The sequence below is a fragment of the Geospiza fortis genome, unplaced genomic scaffold (genome assembly GCF_000277835.1).
Source record: "Geospiza fortis unplaced genomic scaffold, GeoFor_1.0 scaffold138, whole genome shotgun sequence".
Lineage (NCBI taxonomy): Eukaryota > Metazoa > Chordata > Aves > Passeriformes > Thraupidae > Geospiza > Geospiza fortis.
The window spans coordinates 11,589,001-11,612,665 of NW_005054307.1; the positions used below are offsets into that span (position 1 = coordinate 11,589,001).

The 23,665-nt window shown below is 36.3% G+C and overlaps 1 protein-coding gene across 1 annotated transcript in view; it reads right to left on the minus strand.

Annotated features, from left to right (window-relative positions):
• The window catches only part of NEBL (nebulette), a 149,534-nt gene that overhangs the window by 74,323 nt on the left and 51,546 nt on the right, over positions 1-23,665 (minus strand). Inside the window, exons 2-8 of the mRNA XM_031066832.1 lie at positions 18,102-18,145; positions 17,476-17,561; positions 16,664-16,711; positions 16,497-16,568; positions 10,064-10,168; positions 7,763-7,873; positions 1,377-1,487 (exon numbers count right to left, since the gene is read on the minus strand). Coding sequence (XP_030922692.1) covers positions 1,377-1,487; positions 7,763-7,873; positions 10,064-10,168; positions 16,497-16,568; positions 16,664-16,711; positions 17,476-17,561; positions 18,102-18,145 — 577 coding nt within the window. The remainder of the gene's footprint in view (positions 1-1,376; positions 1,488-7,762; positions 7,874-10,063; positions 10,169-16,496; positions 16,569-16,663; positions 16,712-17,475; positions 17,562-18,101; positions 18,146-23,665) is intronic.

Here is a 23,665-nt window from a genome sequence, read left to right on the forward strand (position 1 = left end):
TGGGAATTCCATTGCAGGTATTTCCCAGCAGAAGAAAAAATTATTCTTCAAACATAATGCTTCCCTGAAGTTTTCCAGCAGCCTTTTAATCAGCAGCCAGCTGTCAAGATTCTGCACACAGACATACATCTAGCACTGACATTTAGTTTTCAGCCCACATAACCTTAGAGTGTTTGTTGCACTGTTAGTAGGAGAAGATGGGGTAAATTTAAGATAATTTAAAACGAACACTCAAGCTATGTTTTCTACATTGTTAACAGCAAACAAATATCCCATTTTTCTAACAAAAAATGTTGTAAAATGACATGCCTGCCTCAATTGATTTGGTTACCTAAACAAGAATGGAACTGGATCATAACTTTTAAGATTACACATTAGCTGTTCTTAAAAGCTTTGTGTACCCCTTAAAATGACATCACTATTTTAACCAATCTTCTCCTAAAATTTGTTTTTCTCACAAGTAAGCTTTTACAAAACCTAAAACTAACATAAATTTTTCTTCAAAATTGTGTCTGTATCATTCAAGACTAATCTGGGCAGCATTTCTGCCCCAAGCAATGATGCATTGAGCTAGTATTTGCTAGCTTGACCATGAAATCAAAGCTGACCTGATTCTAATAAGAAATATAAATACCATTATTAGGTTTTGATATTGTGAAAGCCTTCAGAACTTCAGGAAGCTAACAAGCAGCTGGGAAAAAAAAAGCAATCAACTTTCAAAATACTGCTAAATACTCCTATTTATTTGTAAGTTATCTAAATAAAACTACAAGAATAAATACTTTGGTCAAATGATATAAACCAGTGCAGGAATCCAACTGAACACTACAGCTCAAATTCCTTAAAATAAATCATTTATTAGTCTATTAAATTCTTTGGAAAATTCACTTGATACATATTCAGGAGATAGGAACAAACTTATTCATATGCATAAAAGAGTGCAAGAGCAGGGTAGAAACAGCTCACTTGTCTCCTCTACACAGCCCCCCTGAAGAATTACCCAAGTATTGGCAGATGAAGACACTGAAACAACACTGGTATTCATTTAAACAAAGAGCTTCATGCACTTCAAAAGTAGCTACAAGTGAATTCAGAAAACCTGTGCCTGCAATTTTATTTCAAAGTGATAGCAGTTAGTTACTATTGATAAACAGTAACTATCCTTTTCCACTGCATTCAGAATAAAATTCACATACTGTTACTCATTGCACATGTTATACACACACCATGTTCTAAATTACTTCAGAGCAAATAATTTATAAAAAATAGCAACTAAGGAAATATGGAAATATTCCATGCCCAATTCATTTCAGCAAACTGTAACAGATGTATCTACCCAAAACAAGCACACTCATTTCAGATGGGAGAGTACTTACATCACTCTGGTGTTTACTGACTTCCATGGCATGTTTGACATCTGGAGGCTCCCTCATACGTGCATAGTCTGAAAATCCTTTCTCAGCATCATGTTTTTGTTTATAGAGAACCTGAAAAGAGCAACATTATACTTTTGTGACCTGAGAAGAGCAGGTATAATAACATGAGCTAGGTTAAACCTAGGTAGTGGCGTAGTCTACCTGTATTCAGGAAGAAACTTAAAAAATAATTTAACTCCTTCATGGGTCCAGATCACTGAACTGAGAGCAGCTTCCACCCAAAACAGAGACATATGAGACATAGTCAGCAGTGAGATTTCTCTGTATATGTTATTGCAACAGATGCATGAGTAGACAGGGGAAAGAAATAGTAACACACAAACAGAAAATTAAGCTTAACAAGGTGAGAAGACAGCCCAGGGAAAACATAATCAAAAGCCACGGGTTTTTTTAAACACACTTGAAGCAATCAGCTATATAATTATTCTCCATTTTCAGAGAAAGAACTATTTTATGCATTTGTCATAAACAAACAGTTTTACTGTTTATTATATACCCATTGCCCAGAGTTCTATTTCTTCCTCTGTTGGGAAGCAACAAGCACAATATGCATTTTGACTTAGCCCCAGGTTCACAAAGAAAAATAATATTTACATTCAATTGTCATCATAGTAAATGAAAATGGAATTGAATTGTGAATTTATAAACACCTTTACTTTTATAATAGAAACAGAACTCACTGTTGGGCACTCATCCATCTTTCACTGTACTATGTTATACTTACACACACACTCTCACACACTACAACTGCCTGAAAAGCTGATCTTACACTTATCCTTGTCAGAAGCTCTTAGGCTTATATTAAGGAAAATTCACCAGGTTTTGATGCCTAAAAAGTAGCAAGCATCAAGAAAATTCATTCTCTAATAGCTCTCATGAGCAAGCATTAAAATAATCCGTAAGAAAACAGCAAGTATTAAATAAGATAGAAAGCTGATTAGGAGGAGAAGGATTGACACAAAAATCCATGGTAGCAATAAAAGAATACTGTGAAAGTTTTGAGACGGAAACTCTCAACTACAGAGATTCAGACTCTTTTAAGACAGGATACTAGAATTGTGAGAAAATGCTGTATCTGGTTTTGTTTAAAGAAAGATTTCATCGGAGTTACAGAGTAGTGTGCCCAAAGCAATATGTTAGTATCTGCCCTATCTCAGATTACAAAATGATATACAGGCTGAGATATTAAGACAAGAAGGGGGGAAGGGTATTTTTTCACTGCTACTATGTGAACAAAAGTATCAAATCAGGAACCTTAAAATGTGCCACCTCTTTATCCAGTCTAACACAATCAGCCCTCTGCAGGAACAAACACAACTGACAGCGAAACAAAGAGTCCATAACTTGCCTACACTGGTTACATCTTGCAAATGGAAAAGCACATAATCTTTAGCACAACTGAAGCACCACTAACAAATGATTCCCCACAAAAGTGGAATTACTATACAAACATATGCCACAAAAACTTTTGCTAATTCTCCTTGCTAACACTGTCACTTTTATGATGTTCCCCACTTAACACCATTATGAACAGAAGACCCATATGGTTACTTCCAAAATCCACTAATTTACAGATATTTTATTACATTGCCATTTTGCTGGTTCAACAGCTCTATTTTTCCCTTGGTGAATGGGCTATGTAACCAAGATATGAAAACACAGTAACACATCAACTCTCAGCATGAGAAATTTAGCAGAAATTATGAGTATCCGCTGTCTTGGGAAAGGATGACCATTTCTTTAGCTTAATGTAGCAATATTTCACTTGCTTTGGCATCTGTTCTTCCTATCTTTTCCCACTATTTTCATTAACTCACAGAAGTAGTCTTGTTGCAATCCTAGGCTAGGAGGGGTTCAATGGCTGTCTAGTTGAGTTTGGGACAGTTTAGTGCAGAACTATTCCCAGAAATTTAAATCGCTTCCAAGTAAGCATGAAAAAACATTTATCATTATTTCATCAATATTCTTAGCAACATTATTCTATAGGTTAGTATGCATACTTTTGTTTCTCAGCTCATGTTGATTTTCAAGTTTTAGCTAAACTGAATTTCCTTAATCAAATCTACATATGAAACTACTCTACACCAAGATCAAGCATTATAGGTCACTGGCATAACCTTTACCCTGTAGTGGTGCCATTTATTAACTTGAGAAATACAAGGCAATTATTTAAGTAGGTATGACTTCAGATTGAACCAATTTGTAAGTACTCATTTTTTATTTTTCTTCTCTCTTTTACACCAGTGTGTCAATAGGAAGCTGCATTAGGGAAGGTTTTGTGTTCCTTTAACCCAGCTCTGACTGACCCCCTGTTTTGGCATACATTAAACACTATTACATTTTTATTTCCATTTATAGTCAGTAAGATGTTCTCTGAACTTAAAATCCACAAAGTAGGATTTTGTAGAAGGAAACGTTCAAGAACACCAAAAACATTACTTTAATCTCCATATAGAGAATTAGATTATGCAATGTAATTGTGTAAAACAGAACTACAGAAGTCCAGAAGACAAATACCTGCCACCATAAAAGAGAGGAAATATTGAATATGACATTTCCAACCATAAAAAACCCTGAAAATTACATAAAACAATTTGATCGTGTGTAATATGATTGGAAATGATGCAATAAACAACAAAAAATTTATTGTAGTACAAAAAAACCCCTCTGAAACTTCCTCTGGAAGTTGAAAACATCACTTAAGATTCTCTTGGCTCATCACCTTTATAAAGAAACAGGAAATACTGTTCAACATTGACTCATTGAGATATTGCCCTGTGCAAAGTAGAAAAATTAAACTGCCTTCAGTTTGGTTTAGATAATCCCTTTTAGATAAGAAGAAAAACAGTGCAATCACTTTTTATGGCAAAAATAAAGTGATGAAAAAAGTGATGAAGTGCTTATTTTTTTTTCAACATTGTTTCCCCCAAGCAATTTTAAATACCTTTATCATTGTTCGTGACACCTTATTAAGAAAAATAGTGTTTTACATAAGGAAGTATTCAGCATACTGATCTTCAGACAAGAAAAAGATTTGGCACAGAGATAGCAATAATCAGAAATTTTCCTTCAGCAACATTTTCCACAGGAATATTGCAATTTCTCCAAAAATTTCCATTTCCTTTCAGAAAAATCAAAATGAAGGCTCCCTACCTAGACTGCTCTCATCAAATTTATTTTCTCACTGTGAAAAGCAGGGAAATTGATGAGAACTTTGTAGGCTGGTAAGGAGAGTGAAGTTATTTAGTGATGACAGGGGCTTCTCCTCTTTTTAGCTTTCCCTGGGGACAGCTATGACGAAAGTGAGAGAGGAGGGATATCTGGTTGCTCACTCTCAAGAAAGGCATTTAGAAGGCCACAATCAAGTTTTCTGGGAGGAGGAAAAAAATTTACATTATAAAAGCCACCTAAGTATGTGGGACTGTGAAACTTTTTTTCCATTTTCCTGAAACATTTTCCCCATAAACAGCATTGGGATTTTTTTTTCTGGTTTTGGATAGATGTCATTCTCTATGGGTATTTACTTCCTTCTTCATGCCAGTTGTACAAAAAACACAAAAGAGTAAACATGGGTTTCATGCAAAAGCCAGCAGGATATCTTGTTTCAGGCTTTCCTGAGTATCTTGAAGACAGAATTGAGTATGATTCAATACAGCCAGTATGGGGAAGAGGCTGCATAGGAAGAGAACCACATGTGTCAGGGTGCTATACTCTCCATTACAGCAAGATCCTTATGTCAGTGCTGACACTGCATGGCAGGACCCCTGAAGGAGGAGATCCTGGCTCAGCTGAAATCACTGACAATTGCCACAAGAGTTAAACAATGCCAACGTGGTCAATGGTGCTGTGGCAGCCTGTTGGCTGTAGAGAGGACAGTGGAGGGCAGCTGTAGGGGGGGTATAACTCCTTGAGAAAAACAGGAATTTCCCCTAGTTGCCTCCAAGTTCCTAAATCATCTGTGTGATTTGAATTTGTGTATCAAATTACAGGGCTGCTGGGCAGTAGCAGCACCATTTTAGGAGCAAACTTTGCATCAGGGGAGAGCCCATTTGTGGGGGACACACCTGTGTAAGGAGATCCTCTGCCAGAGGCACCCAGCCTGTGCCAGCAGCCAGCTCTGGGGAAAGGCAGGGGCTCTCTTTCTTCCCCACCATGATCCTCCAATGCACCTGCTTGGCATGTGAGGCTGTGGATCCTGCCAAGAACACGGCACCACAGAGCAAGAAGAGTCCTGCTTGATCTGCCCACAAAAGCAGTCCAGCCCAGCACTGCATCCAGAAGCATGAAAAGGGAGTCAAAGGTGTAAATCTGTTCTAGTGCGGGTAGGAAGGACAAGGACACACACTCATTTTCCACCTCTTGGGAAATCAAAACTATTTTAAAATCTGTTTACTACAACTCAGAAACAGACTTCAATTCTGTGTTTGCAGCAGCCTTTTTGGAGCAGAGCTGGAGCAATGGCCAGCTGGTGATATTCTCTCTCCTCCCTATGGAATATCTGTAGTCTCCTCCTGAAGTGACGACCTGTGAATTCACAATCCCAGCTAGACAGATGCAGCATAAACCCCCTCTGCCATATCCTGACCCAGATGAAATCTGAAATCCTTGTATTAGCTGCTTAGGTACTGCAGTGATAGGCACAATATGGATTAGATTTGAATACTGTGGAGAAGATTTTTCACTAGAAAATCCCCTGAGAGCTCTCTCGAAGTAGCATTAAATTCAGGTCCATTGCAGCAGTAAACCACAAGTTGGAAAAATGTGTCAGCGTATCTTTAAGTTTTATGGTATATTATGATTTATAATGCATCTACTCCTAAGGGGATAGTATGAATTTTGTGGGAAAAAATTCTGCTTAAATATAACTCAGCCTATATGCATATTTTTTTCTCTAGAACTGTTGGATGATTGAAGAAAGCCTTCAAAAACTCCCAAATAAAAATGTCAGTCTTTTCCTTAAAAGGGTTTTTTTATGAACCAATGGTTTCATTTTTAGTTTCAGTTATTTATCTTTTCTGCCACATCACCAATGTTAATTTACCTCATTTGGGTAAACAAATGTAGAATGCAATAATTTGGAATGAATTTGGGAGTAAATCTGTGGCAAAATAGTTAACTAATGTTTTATGTATCAAGCTAATGGCTTTAAAATGTTATACAAGTTTAATTCCCAATTTATTTTTACTATAATTCCTCTAATCACTCACTTTACAATGAAATGTCACATTAATGTCATTTCAGCTACTGTGGTGCTTTAACTTGTGTATATATGTTCCTTTTCAAATTCTGAAAACTAAAATATGTGTTATTGTATTTGCTTAACATAGCCTTGATTAACATAATGTTTTATATCAAAACATTTTTTCACAAGCTGTCCTGAAATTTTAGTCCATTCTTTTTTTATTAGTATTTTCCTTTGTCTGAAAAAGTGTCATTGCATTACAAGAATGGATATTGAGATGCAATCAATATTATGGATTTAGAAGGGTGTTCCCTTCATGCACCGGCTGTTTTAAACCATATGTAGTTGATATCTTTAAGAGAGGAGAAAGCAAAAACAAAAAAATCATGGAAATGCTTGGTGGACAGAAAGCCATGACCATCTATTTGATGTAATTCTCATGAGTAACAACAAAAATCTGGAACCTCATTCATACTACACATGCTTAACATTCATAATTCCACTGGGGTCAATGGAAGTGAAGGGTCACCTGCCTACTTTTAGGGTATTATATTTTTGAGTCCTTGAAGGCAATTGAACCAGAATTTACTATTTTGCTGGTTGTTTACAAGCTTTATACTATATTCAATATACTTGATTTCATATTTTAATTGTATAAAATTTGTTGTAAGTAGTAATATGCAGATCATGAGAAATACATTTGCTGCTTCCACTAAGTGCCTTTAGAAGTCATTAAAGCAGCTTTCTTTTCTCTTGCCTTCAGCATCAAATATTTTATATTGCATTTAATATATGTTAATGCAACACCCAACTGGGATAAGTTATATAAGAGTCACCCATTCTATAAGGACCACGCAATGTCACTAAATTCAATCATTCCTTATTGTATTCACAGATTTCATTGGATCAATGAATGCACTACCAACTTTATAATGCATATTTAATAAACGTAAGCAAAATTGTCAACATTTTAAAAATGTGCAGTTTTTGAATTTAAGAAGTTATGGTGATAAACTCTGGATGATAAGCTCACCCAAATAAATCAAGCAGACAATCAAGTGTCCTTTTAAATATTTTGTTTAAAGTGTAGTTATTCTGACACACAGTTAATCTAAAAATCGTTTTTGCAACTCTAAAGTTGTACCTTGCTCTGAAGGTGCATTAATTCTTTTGCAAATACACTATCAATTGTGGCTGGCATCTGCTGATAGAGAGGGTTGGAAAGGTCTTTCTTAGCAGCTCCTTTATATTTCACCTAGAGGGCAGAAAAAGGTGACATAAAATGCAAAAATGAAGATACAGTAAACATACCACTTATTTTTTTCTAGTAAGTAAAATGGCAGAGAACAGAACTGGAAAAATTTCATTAACTGTCACTAACTTTCTAGCAAAAACATTTTTAAATAATACTTTATGGAGATGTGCCTAATTCACAAAACAATGCAAAATATCTCCTAGTTAAATTCAATAATTTTAATGGAAATAAGAAATAAAATAAGCAAGGCAGCTTCTTCTATCCTTTCTCAGATCATTTTCAAATCCAAAAATTACTTTTCTTCTTTCTATTTTCCAGGGTCCTGAACAATGGGAGCAAATAGAAGGCGAACCATAAATATTTCACCAACTAATAAGTAGCAGCAACTAAATGTAGCTAGAAAGGGGAGGAACGCTGAAGTTTGCCTGTCATCATTTCTATTTCATCTGTTCATATTACACTCTCATTTTTAAACTACATTTTATTTATCCTGTGTTCCCTCCAGGAGTATTGGCAGCTCCTCACAAAGGGGTTTTACAAGAGATATCAGAACAATAGCTCAAAATGTGTGAGGCTTTTGCTTCAGTTCTAAGCCTTCCAAGTTCATAAAAAAATAATTGCAACACTGCTATGAAAGTAATCATAAATACCAAAAATATTTTCAGTTATACTAATGTCACTTATTTACTGTGAAATATACAGTTCTTCATTAAAGGCTAATTCCCCAAATGCATTATATGTATACATATCAATAATTTGCTGTAACATTTGTTGCCGTTCCCCAAAACAGAGGGCTCTATTTCACTGCAGTGGATGTGCTGTTAAGAATGTCAGTGCCCAAGATTTGCAAATACAGGTGATGGGACACTAGAGGTCAGTAATTTACAAGATAAATCATCCATCACCTCATTGGCTTCAGGTAACGCTGCAATAAACAGGCAGCGTGCTCAAAAGTGTGGTAATATCAAACCTACACAGTTTAAAATTTTAGAATATTTTTTTATCTCTAAATCATTGATTAATAAGTAGCAGCAGATTCTCTGGAATCAGATAGACTAGATAAATATGCTCTATATACTGTATTTCTGTAGACTACAATAGTCTGTCTTTTATAAAGTGCAATTACATCAGATTTACTTTCCTTGGGACATGCCACTCCTTCTCAGACAACATGAAGATAAATACAAGAAAAGTATTTAATTGATGCATTCATATTGAAAGCCACACAGTAAATTGTTGTATATCAGAAAGAGAATTTCGAATGTATGTAAGTTATGTAACCTCAGACAGCAATACTGGGACTTTTTTATTATAATCATAAAAGTGGCGCAAAAAATGAAGCACCAAAACTTTAATTTTTTGAAGGGCCATAAGGACAGAAAAATCACTCAGAACCTATATGAAGCTGCTGTCTCTCAGGTGAAACTTCTGGTGCTGTTCTTAGCTGTGGAAAACAATCAGAGATGCAACCCTACAGCACCTCATACCTGGGACATGAAGAGCTGGCAGTAAATGGTGCTGTGACACTTTGGAAGCTATTGATCTTTCTTTGCCACCACAGCTGTATGTGTGTGCATGTCACAGTTATGCAGAGATAGATAGAAAGATAGATAGATAGATAGATAGATAGATAGATAGATAGATAGATAGATAGACAGACAGACAGACAGATAGATAGACAGATAGATAGACAGAGAGATATGCAAGTGCTCAGGCAATCCACAGATGGCACTGACCTGATGTGTGCCCCAGCCCTCTTGCTGAAGGAGGACGGGGATGATAACATGGAAACATTTCTCTTGTCTCCTTCTGTTTGATATCAGGCTGTGAAATCTCCACAGCAGGGAAATTTTGTGCAGGTGTAATTTGCAAACCTCGTCACTGCAGAAAGTGCAACATTCTTTTCCTATTCCTCAGTTTATCCACATGTAAAATGGGATAGCTAGGACTTGCTCAGAACCATTAATAAAGTATCTTCAAATCCCAAAATAAAAGTGACATGTAATTCCAAATTGTTATTATCCACATTGCAGTATACACTAATTACAGCCTTTGAATTCACTTCAGCTTTAAACAGAATTATTATTTGAAATAAGCCATCCTTCCCCAGCTAAAAATCACAGTACTCAACTGAAAGAGTTTTTAGGGAGGATAAGAAGCCAAGAAATTTTTCAGTCTTTTAGATCTTACCTCAGAAATAAAAGCACCAAGGCTTTTCACATGTTTTAGCTGCGGGGTGTCAGGTACAAATATGCACTTGCCTTTAGATTTTTTAAACTCTTCTTTATAGTGTACCTACAAAGAGAAAAAAAAGAAGTTTAATTGCTCTTAAAAACACACACACAGAAAAGCAATTGGTTATTTTAATTTTTTTGTTACTATTATTTCTATTTCATTTTATTCATGGGTACTGTGCTGGGCAGCTTGCAAATACCTCCGGCTGGATCAAATTAAACCATAAAGGGAAGCTACGAGTTCTCACACACATTACCAGGGCTATGTAAAAGTCACAGAACTCTTTAATAACACAGATGAAAAAGACAGGACTTTTCTCTACATCTAGAGCACATTTTCATGACAGTTGTAGATATTTTAGTATCTCTAAAGAAAGAAGAATTGAATAATTGATCTCCTTGATCCTTGATCTCAAAGATAAAAATTGTTTAACTTCTAACAGACCTAGCAAGCACAGAATCTCTGTAACATCATCAAATGCCCCTTTATGAATCCAAGACTTACATGAATAAATTCAGGAGGCCACTGCTAAACTATTGCCTACAAAGAACCCAACAGTCATGACATTGAAGTAATTACAGAATTTCTTTAGAACCAAACAAATTTTAAATTGAGGCATTTTTAAAATGTGTATGCACATAGGAAACCATGAAGAAAAAAAAAAAAAACCCCAGAACACTATGACAGATTTGGGGAAAAAAAAAAAAAAAAACCAACACTTTTTTTTTAAGCAACCAACCTTTTTCTTAAAATGGGGCAAACAGTATGAGCAGATATAATAATATGAATAATATGAACATTGCTAAAGTCGGAGTTATTGTTTGTATTAGTGAGACTGCAAGAAGGATAAAATCTATGGACATGGTTAACATGTAGGAACACTCATTATATACAAACTGTATGAAGATGGTGAATTATGATGAGATGGACTAAGTTTTAACGACAGACACTTTACGTGGATAGCCTTAGATGTTTTAAGTGTTCTTTCTTTGTACAGGGAATTGTTTAGATCAATGCAAATTGAATTATTTAGTACTAAGCCTTCATGGTTATTATCTGCTACCATTTCTCTAACCTCATTTTCACATTCTGCCTAACAGCAGCTCGAATTTATGCACTCTAGACTTGCTGACAAGCACTGACAGAAGCAATATGATCTGCATCTCAGCATTACAGAAATATGCACCCTTAATATCCTCTTTCTCTGAATCCTTAATGGATATCACAAGTTCTAGTGTATACTCCTCTACAGGGACTTGGAAAACTTATGAGAAGGATGGCAGCTTACACAGAATCAGTTCCTGTGCTATCTAAGCCAAAGTTTGTGTTTACTGAAAAATGGATTAGATAATGCCAAATTTATCTCAAATTCATGACTACTTTATCCTCACACAAGAAACAATTTTGCTTGATATTGAGCTCATTCAGATTTGAACTACTGAAAGAACCTACATGTCACTTCCAAATCACATCGTCTGCTTTTGTGGATTACAATCTATTCTCAAAGAAAACCTTTGGGTGAACAGTGGGTAACATTACTGTGTCATGACTTTACTCACAAAGCCAATGGTTCATGTAACCTGTGTGTGACATCATACACACAGGTAATCACAGAGAAATGCACAAAAACTTTTATGGTAAGTATGAGCAGGCACTTACTGTCCAACCTGCACACATGCATTGGAAGTTTACAGAACTGACTGTCTACTGGGTGAATCTGATGGCATTCCCAGTAGAAATTCTTGTAAAGCTGTGACTCTGGCAGAGGAGACAGAGAGTCTTGCTGCTCACAACTTAGATAAATCATCCACAGACTTCTGAAAGCTGACTGTAATTATATCCATTTTAATTGCAGAGCAATAATTACATTCAAGAATCAAACACAAAATCTTCTTAAGGTACCACTTAATTGGAAGGAATGACAGAACATGACTAGAAAAAACAAAGCTGTTCTGCTGTAGAAGTCATGCTTCCAAAAGAACTGAAAGCAGTAAATGACTAATGCCACCTCCTTAATCTTTTATTATTCACATTTGTTACAGTAACCCATAGAAGCTACAAAATGCATACAAACTCAAATACGCAATTTAGAGAGAACATAACAGAATGTTTGGTCAAATTCTGATCCAACAAACTCCATTCTGCTACAGTATTGTCCACATTGCTTGGAATCAGAAAGATGGAAGATGAAACGGGACAAGTATAATGAAGTCATGACGCCTGCAGTTATAAAACATATTTAGTGTAAACGATGCAAGGAAGGTGTTCAAGAGCTTGCCTATGATTGAACATAACAAATGAATGGAAGGAACAGGCAGAGAAGCTAATATTGCTCTTCAAAGTCAGTAATTAGAAATTCAGATGTCTTAAATATTGAATAGGAAATTTTGCCTGCAAGTAGCTTATCCCTCACCAAAAATATATTGTTTATGTTGAGCAGATCTAGTAAGCCTTGTGAAAAAAACAAATAGGAAGAATTTGAAGATGATGGCCTGGAGCCACTGCTCTTTCAATATACTTCTGAAGTTCAATAGCTCACTAAAGGCTCAATTTTTCATAGCTCTCTCCAGATCCTTTTCTTCTCCCTGACTCATCATAAAACCAACTCTGACCACAGCACAACTATCCAGTAAAGTGGATTAAAATTCCTAGACAACCACCAAAACATTAAGTTTAAAGCTGCATTTTTTTTTCTTAATGGATATTATATGGGAAGACCAACTTTATAAAACAAGGGCATCCAACTTTTAAGCCGAAGCTTCCTGGTTCACCAAGAAAATTCATCTCACCCATGGCCTGTTCCACCAGCCTTTTTCAGGGGGAAAAACAGAAGGGAGACTGTGGGCTAAAGGAAAGACTCCAATGGTAACAGCATAATCCAAGCAGCCACCATTCCTTTTATTCAGGGACACATGGTCATCTAACTTTATTAAAAATAGCTTTTGAGTATATTCATATTAATCTTAACATCAATGGTGTAACCATGTCAACAGTCATCCTGCCAAGATCCACTATAGAACTGTCATATCTAAAATACCAATTTTTGTTTAGAAAAAAACCAAAAATGTCTGAACCTTCTTATCTAGCTTTTATGCTAGAACAAAAGGAAACTTCTTCCCACTAAGTATTCACTTTCCAAACCTACATTTCTGAACTTATAATCTCTTATAAGACTAAGGACTGTGTCAGACCACAGATTCATCTAATACAGAATCCTTTCTCTGTGGCCATAGGAACCTAGAGTAAAGCAAGAGAAAATGGCAGGCATACAGTATTGCTATTAAAGTACATAGTATTTTAGTAATCTCCAGCAACTTCAAACTCAAGGTCCTCTTGAGTTAGAGGCTGTGATTAGCATTGGTGAGTCCAGGTGAACAGCTGCACCCAAAATTAGGCAGTCAAAATTCTGTTAGTTTGGCACAGTGCTTCCACTATTGGCTCTAGGTCTTTTTGGACTTTGCTTTATAACAGAGACATCCTAAAGCTAAGTTGGACTCTGTGCAAGGACAGACAAATAGCAAGCAGTCCTATTTGTTTGCTTTAGAGGAAAAGAAGTGCTGGTACCACTCATTACCACAATTCAGCAGAATCTTCAGAAGGCGGTGTCTGCCATTCTACCAAAAAGGATTATAATAGTTTGGTCAATTACCTTCTATAATTGTTCCCATCTCTGCTTATAACAGTACTGACAACATCCCACCACATAATCAAAACAAAAAAGAGATGAAAATACACTACAAGCAAATGGACGAGCTCGATTTCAATGCGGAAGAGAAAAGGCCTGGAGAGAAAGGCAATTCATATAAATCAAACACACATGACAGTTTTGAAAACATCTGTGGAATAAAATTTCATAATAGAGGGAGATTAAATGGAACGACTGTCGAGAGAAACAATCCAGGGGGTATCACAGCCACAGAACAAACATCTGCCAATCTCAAATGAAACTGGGGATTTTCTCAAGAACGGGAGCACATAAACACTTCACAGCTTCCCCTACGTAGAGCTCAAGGCTGGCAATTACAGATTCACCAAGGACTGCAAGTGTAACACTTTTTCAAAACCACACTGCCAAATTAAAGTCAGCCTGCAAAGAATGCAGGGCGAGCATAATACAACTCCAGTATCTCAGGCATGTGCACTCCTGGCTCTGCATTCTGATGGAGGAGATGTGCTGACAGCTCCACCATCAGAAAAGGACAATCACCCGGTCTCGTGACCAGCAAGGACACAGGCTGCTCCCCCAAGGTCATCTAAAGGGCCAAACAGAAAGCGCCATAAAACCACTGCACAAATAAAATATACCAATGTACACCAATCATAAATCCACACAGATAATAGTATGCTGAAAGGTTCATGCTGAAAAGGATAAGGAATATATTAAAAGCTCTGAATCTCAGCAAGTCAAAAAATTGAGGGTAAGAATGCAAACTCCTTGCAATTTATTGGTCTCCACAATGAAATGTGCAGGGTGAGGAATTTATACCCAGGTAAAAAGGACTTCACTGGTCATAAGAAATTCCATTATAGCAAAAAATTCTGAGAAACAAGATTCATATTCTATGCATATTCCATTCAAGCCAATGAAGAAAAACCTACTGATTTCATCAGAGGCTGAATAAAGCCCCAAAGCTGGATGTTATTTTTAAACAAAGAGCCTCTTTTTTGAAATTAGATTGGTCTGGACCATTATATATTGTTCTTGCTTTGAAAGCATTAATAACACTTTGCCATTATGCCTGACATATCTCAAGCAAAATCTAACACACTTGCAGGCTAAATGCATCACAAGTTTTCAGCAAAAGCCCACATCTCTGAACCATTATAAGCAGGAGAAGCCTGGCTTGACTTGCTATTTGCCTTAGCTCTCAAGTCCCTGCAGAAAATCCAAGAAAATACAGCCACTCCATTTATCCATTAATTAAGAGCCACAGCCAACATTACTCCTAATGGGTACACAGCAGAGTAATTCCTTTTCAGTTAAAGAAAGATTTCCTCAGCATTTTTCAATGAGTTTTTTTCTTTAAGAACAGTGACCATGTTTAGAAAGAAGCTGCATGGATGCAATGAATGTATATTGGGTCATATAAGTGCTTCAGGTCCATTTTCATTTTTGCCTTTACAAGAGTTGACAGGCACTTAGCACACCATATGCCCTTTTTTCCCAAAGAAAGCATGTATATATCTATCAGTAAAAATATTATTAATCTCTACTGCTTCCTAAAGCAGGTTGAGTTTACAGAGGGCTCATCTTGGTAGTTTCTCTTAAGGATCTATCCAATTTTCAGCACTCTTTCTGTGAAAACTGAAGTAGGTGGTGTATGGACAAAAGGAAAGAGGAAACTTTGAACTTGTCAAACTACACATTTCATATCCCAGATACTGGTTTTCTGAGTTGACTACTCTTTTCTGATACACAGTCCCTAAAAATTTATACCTAAAATGTAGATTCTGTATGTTCTGTTCCCATTAAATCAACACCAAAGTATTGTATTACAACATGAGCCAGACATCATTTTTCAGTTTCTTTAGAATATTTATTGAGGCAAGTCACTCTCTTCTCAGAAAGGTCTCCCGTCCTGCCACAGCTTTCTCTTTCTGCCACAGGAGAAATATCATTCTTTACACCCGTGCACCGATGAAGGGACAAAGTTACTTTTTTCGACACAGTGTCCCAGCGAGAAACAAAAATATCAAAGTAAATCCGACCCTGTTACATTGAAGCAATTAGATCTACTCCAATTTAAAATGTCTGGGACCTGGTTTATGATGTTTATATAATGTTTATATAACCGATCCACTGTTTTAAAAATCTATAGTAACTACATCAAGAATTAGCAAGCTAAATATTTTTAAAAGATATTCTAGCATTTGAGTGGATTTGTCCTATAAGCATAATCAATAACAATATTCAGAGAAGTTTTGGACATCTATCAGCACAAACAAAAGATAACATTAAAAATTTATCTTTTATTTTTTAACTTCCCTCCTTACAGCTATATATACTGGAACCCAGTTTTGTTCAAACCAATTAAACTGCATAAGATTAGGCTACAACCAGAAAAAATACCACATTTTCCTGATGAAAGCAGCCAAGGTGTTCTCCTGGCAGACACCCTCTGCCTGAGACCCACATTTTGAAGCACTCCTTTCTAGGGCCTGTGCTTTGTACCATCCCAGTGCTCTGCAAAGCTCATTCTTTTGTGGCTGATAATTTACAGTACTAGAATAATCTGTGCTTTTCTATTATTTTGTGGGCTTTTATTATTTCAGCCTTGGATGGGCACACACTACACTGTACATATTTGAGAAAATATGTATCAGAAATATAAATGCATTTGAAAGATGAAATGCAAATATTAGAGTGCAAATAGTCACCATCACTTACATCACTTATTAATTCACTGCATTTTCGGGCCAGTTCCATATTTCTGTCCTCAATAACAGGCTTGAGGAAGATCTGAAAGAGAAAGGTAATAATTACAGGTTTATTGTCCTAAAGAGGAAAAATAGAAGGAAATAAGTACTTTGCAAAACTATTGGGGTTTAACTCACCTTTTCTTCTTCTTCCTCCCAATCCTCATTTTCATCCTCCCTGAGATCCTGAATGGCAGACACTCGCATTTTAATACTTTGTGGGAAACAATGAAAACTCTTAAGAGGTTCAGTGCTGCAGGAAACAGCTCAGACCCTCCAGCATGCCTGGAATCAATGCTCCATTTGTGTCCTCCACTGCACTTAACCCTACCAGGGCTCCTTCCTTATTTAGGCAGTACTTGACAGTCTTTATCTGAACAATTCAGAGTGAGTGAACTGAAAGGCATTGCAGATGGCCTTGCTGGCTATCACTCACAGCAGAGCTAATGCTTTCTTACTGATAAAATATAATTAAATGACCTATCCCCAGAGCAATTATTTTTAAAATTACTACAAACACAATTAGAATACTGTGATGCAGGTAATTTGTAACATAAGTAATTCAGTAAAATTAACAGCATTAAAAGGGGAACACGGACTCTAACTTTGAGAGAAAACTGCCCAATTGTCAAGGCATCATGACTCTAAAATCAACTATGACAAAACTTTATTTTATTGTCCCAATAATAAGGCTTCTTGTTTAAAAAAGCACACTATTCTCATCTTCAAGTAGATGTAACTGCTAGTATATTTTTTCAGAATTACTTCTTCTTCACAAAGCTTATAGAAGTCTTAAATGCTTTCCATAATCATGTCAGCTGCAGGTTAAACCTGTGCATATACAGATACAGACAAGTCTGTATTACAAGTATACACAGTTAAGTATTCACACAAACACGTATTTTCCTTCACTCTTACAAACTGTCATGGTCTGTAGTCTGAAAACCAACCTTTTTCAGTATGAAATCACTGACTCCAGCTGCAATGAAACTGAAAGATATCCTGATGTTCATGGATGCAGTGTCAGTGTTTACTTCTGTAAAACAAGCAAGAAGGTATCACAAGACCAGTTGGAGAAACCAGCATTTTATTATGATTTTTCTTTTTAAACTGAAGCTTGTATATTTCTCATTTTGTAGTGGTCACGATTTTGAAGTTCATCAAGCAAAGTCATTCACCACTATGCAGCTTTGCAATCAGGCAAAGATACAAGGAATGTGTGCTTCTAAAAACAACTCTTTAAAGAATTTAAGTACATGTGCCCACACACAATGTCCAGTGTTTTTATTTTAAAACACACATTTCCTTAGAAAAATAAACATTTCAAAGATGAGAAAAAATAGAACATTTGATTTATTTAGTTAAGGTCTAAAAATTTGAAAAATTAAGAACAAAGGCAGGAACTGCTTTCAGCCTAAGAGAGAGAACTCTTTATACATGAATAGTACAGAAAGCTTCAAGACTTTCCATTCCACTCTCAAATATAAGTTCCTAAATTTCAGGTTTGAACTTTCAGCATTGCTAAAGTTCCAATTAAAATCTAGAAGTCTAGTTTGCGTAGGTGAGAGAGAATTACCTGGGATATATGTCGACTGCTTTTGGAGTCCAGGATGCTTCATCCTGATGGAAACAAATGGTTTAGTCTTGTGAGTATTCACACTAACAGGTCTTTTTTGAAGATTATGGCTACAGCAAATATATTCCTAAACAACAGACTCATGCATGATTTCAAGGACCCCACAGTAAGGAGACAGAGTACCTACAAAATGTCAGACAGAAATGCAACACTAAAGCTTCACTTTGGGATTTTTGTGATAGTATTGCCAATACTATACGCTTTCAGTGCAGTTAACTTCCTCTTTCTTACTACAATTACTATTTCTTTTAAGTGGAGACATTGAAAAATATTTAAGAGCATACAGAAAATTATTAGTAGCTGCAAAGCTTGTTGAACATAGGGAAATCTTTTGCTATTTTTTGCACTGGAAAGCAAATATGGTCAATTACAATAAAGGTGTTCATGTTTTGGGGCATGTTTTGGGGTTTGGCTTTTCAACATGCTTTTAGCATTATATCTGGTGGGTTTTCAGCAGCTGGACAGAAAAACTTATATATTAATTCTGGTTTTCCTGCAATGGCTTCTGAATAATCAAAATCTGCAAGATCGCTTGTGGTCAGCCGTGAAGTGATCAGGCAGTTGGACTACACAGTCACTGCTCGTCCCTTCCAACAGAACTATTCTATTCCATTCCATTCTTTTTTATCCTATCTGCAACAGCTTTGATACAATTCATTTTCTCTCATTTTTGCATGATCAGGGTCAGGCAGAACCAAGCATTCAAATACCCTGTGCACCATGTAACTTCCATAATACAAGCATTAGACAGTTGCTATAACTCATCAACTTATATTAAAAAAAAAAAAACCATAACACTATGCACAAAGGGAGTAAGGGAAAAAATCACAACTAACCATACAAAAGTTATTTAAAATTCAACTTTTTCACATAACCAATGCAGCAAGATACTATATGACACAGAAACCTGTCCCACTTTTTTCACTCTCCTCAAAACACTGAATACCATCAGAAAACATTTGCTGTGCAATAAAGCAACCCTGCAAATTTAATTCATCCAGATATAATTCAGGGAAGAATTTGTTAGGACCATTTAAGAGTGGCATAGTTTAGAAGTGCACTGTGATTCATTTAGCAGCCTGCAAGACATGAATAATTATAGAAAGGCTTGGGAGGGAAGGGACTTTAAAGATAATCCAGTTCCAACCCCCCTGCCATGGGCAAAGGTGCCACCCACTAGATCAGACTGCTCAGGATCTCGTCCAACCTGGCCTTGTTGAAGTGTCCAGGCATGGGAAAGAAGATTTAGCAACTTGTATAGGAAGCAATAAATAATCAAGAATCTGCAGGAACGTTTGGCATTGCAAATGAGCATGTACATTTCCAATATTCCTAAAATTACTATAAAAATACTAAATCTAATCTGAATAAAGACATAGTTAAAATGCTGAGCTTTTACATCCCCAAAACAATTATGAACTATGTTGTAGTAAAGATTACTTTTCATCTACAAAATCTTCAATTTTACCAAAACCTTCAAACTGACACTTCTGAATAATTTTCCACTATATATAATGTAATGATCCATAATCTTTTGTTCTGGCGTGAAACAGCACAGATTAAGCAAAATCCAATTGCACAGAATTTTAAGAAAACACTGTAATGGAGTACTAAGCTGTGTATCCACGATACTTATATGCACACAGGGCATGGCAAAATTAGAATTTCTTTTATTGCTTTACAGATACCTTAAAATGTGTACAAATGGATTCTCCAGGGAAGCACCCAACGTGAACTAAATCAAATTTTGTAAGAAAATGCTGCATAGCTCCACATTTCTACTTCCACACTCCTGCAAGGACCTTTCACATCTTAGTTCAAATTTAGCCTATACTGTTTACAGAAGCCCTGTACCTACAATACACAACCTTTGCTTAAGCTATGAAAGGAGACATTTTGGTCTCCCAGCACTTAGAGCCATCATTCCATGTGTCAGTGCACTATTTCTTGTCACAGAACATCACTCAAGTACTTGATGTAAACACATATCTGCTGAGGCGGCAGAAGAGGAAGAAACATGGGGCATAAATGAGCCCAAATCCCCCAGAGTGTGATTCGGCCCAGAGTGTGAATAGTTCAGGTGCACAGCTGGGCAGATTTCCCACTTTGATCACACATAGCTGAGTCCACATCTGGTCAGAGCCCACCATCTCCCTGTCCCTTTATCAGTCTTTCAAGAAATACATTTGGGAATTGTTAGTGCAGAAAGTTAATAGGCTTCATCTAATTTTGGCCCTGATACACATAACAACTTAGCAGGGATTATCAGTTGTGTCCCTGAACAAGCAATACCTCTGGAATTCTTTGGCATAGCCCCTAAAAGCCTTCTGATATACTCAATATCTGTATGTACTGCTGGGCTGAAGGACTAGTCTACCACTTCACAGAACAGCACAACCTATGTTTGTTTGGTAAAGATACCAGAAACCGCACAAAGTCAAACTTATTTAATGCAGAGTTCCTTGTGGGATACTTGAACACAGGCTGCAAACTAAGGACCAAGGTGTTTCAGTTGAAAATCTGCACAGCACTACACTGGGATGTATGTATATTATGAATATACTCCTTTCAATTCTGGACTGAAAACCTAAAAAAAACCAGAGGTAAAGGTAGTGCTTTAGCTATCCTGTTTCCAGTCAGTTAAAAATCAACCCACAGAAATCTCTGAAATTAAAACATTATTTTCTGTTCTTACTGGACACACACAGACATCATCAAAATAACCACAATTAATTCAACAAAACACAGATGGTGGTGTCTTTTCAAAAAGCACACGAGGCATTTTTAAGTGCAGAGACTCAATCACTTCTCTTTTCTAGAAATACTCAGACTGGAAGTTCCTAGCAGCCTTGCATAAGCAAGTTCATAGTTAGGCTATCAGCACCACAATCAAAAACAGAAAAACGCAAGGAATCCCAGTCTCCCTGAACATGAAATACCAATTCACATTAACTAGAGAAATTCAAGAGATTACTCTATTTAGAGAAAAAACTTACCCATGAGTTTGTATCTGTCAGATCATTAATGCTGCACTCATCATCAGCACTTCAGAACCTGCAAATACCTCATGGCTCTAAGCTAGGATTTTCATTCAATAAAAGTTATTTTATTCAATGTTTTGGTAAAGCAGAGAGTGGCAATGATATTTTTAAGGACAAATACAAATGAGATGTTAGAATTCTGATTTCTGAATCCCAGAAAACCTAATGAATTTTCAATGTCTAATAGATACAGAAACAGACATTTTTTTGTAAACTCTCACTCTCAGACATTGGGCTAGCCTAACTGGATTTTGATGGCAGAGCATTTCAGATGTCTGTATGGTACACAGCTATAATACCCAATCTAATCAAGATGCCAGAAGCCATGTAACCTGAGTTAATAAATTCTTTCCCACACAACTCATTATCCTGAGAAATTAACTCATTCAGAAGGGAGAGTATGTATTTGAGCACAGGATTGTGCCATATAGATGTAGCCTTACCTGTGATGAGGAAAAATACATTAAAATAAACCAAAATAAGCAATTAAAATTACCCCAAAACCTCCACTTCATTTTTCTACCAATATTTGTAATAGCTTACTATGTTTATGCAATACTTTTTAAGCCTTGAAACAGTATTTTCTAGGTGGGATATACAGTTCTATCTATATTTCCCTAGTTTTTCACTTGTCAAGAAATTAAATCCTCAGCAATGAAGGAATCTGATTATTTCCACTCCCTCAATATTTTCAGTTTAACCAGAAGCCTGAAAATCTATCCCTCCTACAGGTTCTTTTGCAAGCTGATGGATCAGGAGTTGAGATGCCACATTTGACTGCACTGCAACTGTTTCATCCACCCCACCCAGCTGCTGTGGCATTTCTCTTTCTTGTCCTAAAGCCCCTGTCCCCTTACTCAAGTGTTCACCTAGGTGTGGCAGTCCACCACAGCTAACAGCTCTGAGGCATAGCAGATGAGCTCTTCAGCACCTCCAACTCTCACCAGTGCATTACAGCAATGAATAGTCAGGATATTTTTTCCCATTACCTACAGAACGTGGAGCCCCAAAGCTCGTATGTGCTGAATGCACCCACAGCTGGTGCCCTGTAACCAGAGGGAGCCAATACACACCCCAGCTTTCTTCCCTCTGCTCTGCAATTTATGACTCAAGATTTCCTAAGGCTGTTCTACAGATGATGGCTACAAAACAAACTCATCAGCTGACTGGGTTAGTGTGTGAGGTGTCCATAAAAGTAAAATCGCATTCAGCAGAAGAGGCAGTTACAGCTTTTCTCTTAATGCAGAAAAGTTTGGATAAAAGATCAAAGTTGTCCGTTCACAAAGTTTCCATTTTATCCAAAACTAAATCCTTTGAAAGAAAGATATAGGAATATACGAAGTTTGGAAATTCTATTTTTCTACAAATCCCAGCTAAAACCATTCATGATTGTAAGTGAAAAGTATGAAGCCAGTAATAAACTAGTTCCATTTTGCCTCAATAAATCCTAAAAAGCTAAGTGTATCTCCTCCTATGACTATACATTCATACACAGCTTACTGCAATCGGAAATAATAGAAAATATGCATTTATCTTATGTACAGGTTCTTAGTTCTTTATACAGACTGGACACGTTTGCTTGCCAGGATATTTTCTCGTGGCATTACATTGAATTCAACTGCCTGAACTGACAGAATCTCCTGGAGTAGGAAGTGAAAAGTACACATTTCCTATAAATTTAATTTGCAACCTATAAGCCTCACTTACTTAATGAATGCATTCTTCTAGAAACTAAAGCCACAGTGGTACTTGTATTTGAGTTTTTTCTTCTTCATATTTCTGTACTTGTATTTTACTAGTCCTGTAACTTTCTGAACAGAATACCAACATAGTAAGATTCATCTTTAAAAAAACATTTACAACTTTACATGAAGTATTCATGATATTCTTGAATACTTCATGTTACTGTGATTCTCAGAAAAGTTAAATTTGCATCAAATTGCTACAGACAGCTTACTCTAGCACAAAACCTACATTCTTCATTGACGTTTATTAAAAATAATAGCCTTAAAATTTCAGAAGAGTGTTCAGAAAACTCTTCAAAAGATTAAACCAGACAGGCTAGGATGAGAAATAAATTTAATGAATACTTTTGAGGTAATGGAAGTCACTTGTTCAATGAGGAAAAACGTATTTCAGTAACTTCATTTTTTTTAAAAAGATAAGTAATTTCAAGTCATAAATAATTGATGCAGAAGCTATATTTTGAAGCAACTCCAAACACTAAAAGACAAAACAAACCTTTACTTATGCAAAAGATACAACACTTTTATTGTGCTTAGAATTACCGATTCCTAAATCTCATTTTGGGGGAGGGAAATTACCTTTTTTTTCCTACTTTGTGAATTGTGCCCATCATAAGATTTTAACAAGAACACAAGTTACACAAACTTTGTGTCCAGGAGCACTTAAATCTGGATTTTCCAGTCAAGCTTCTCTTTCAGCCTACTGTTCCATGCATGA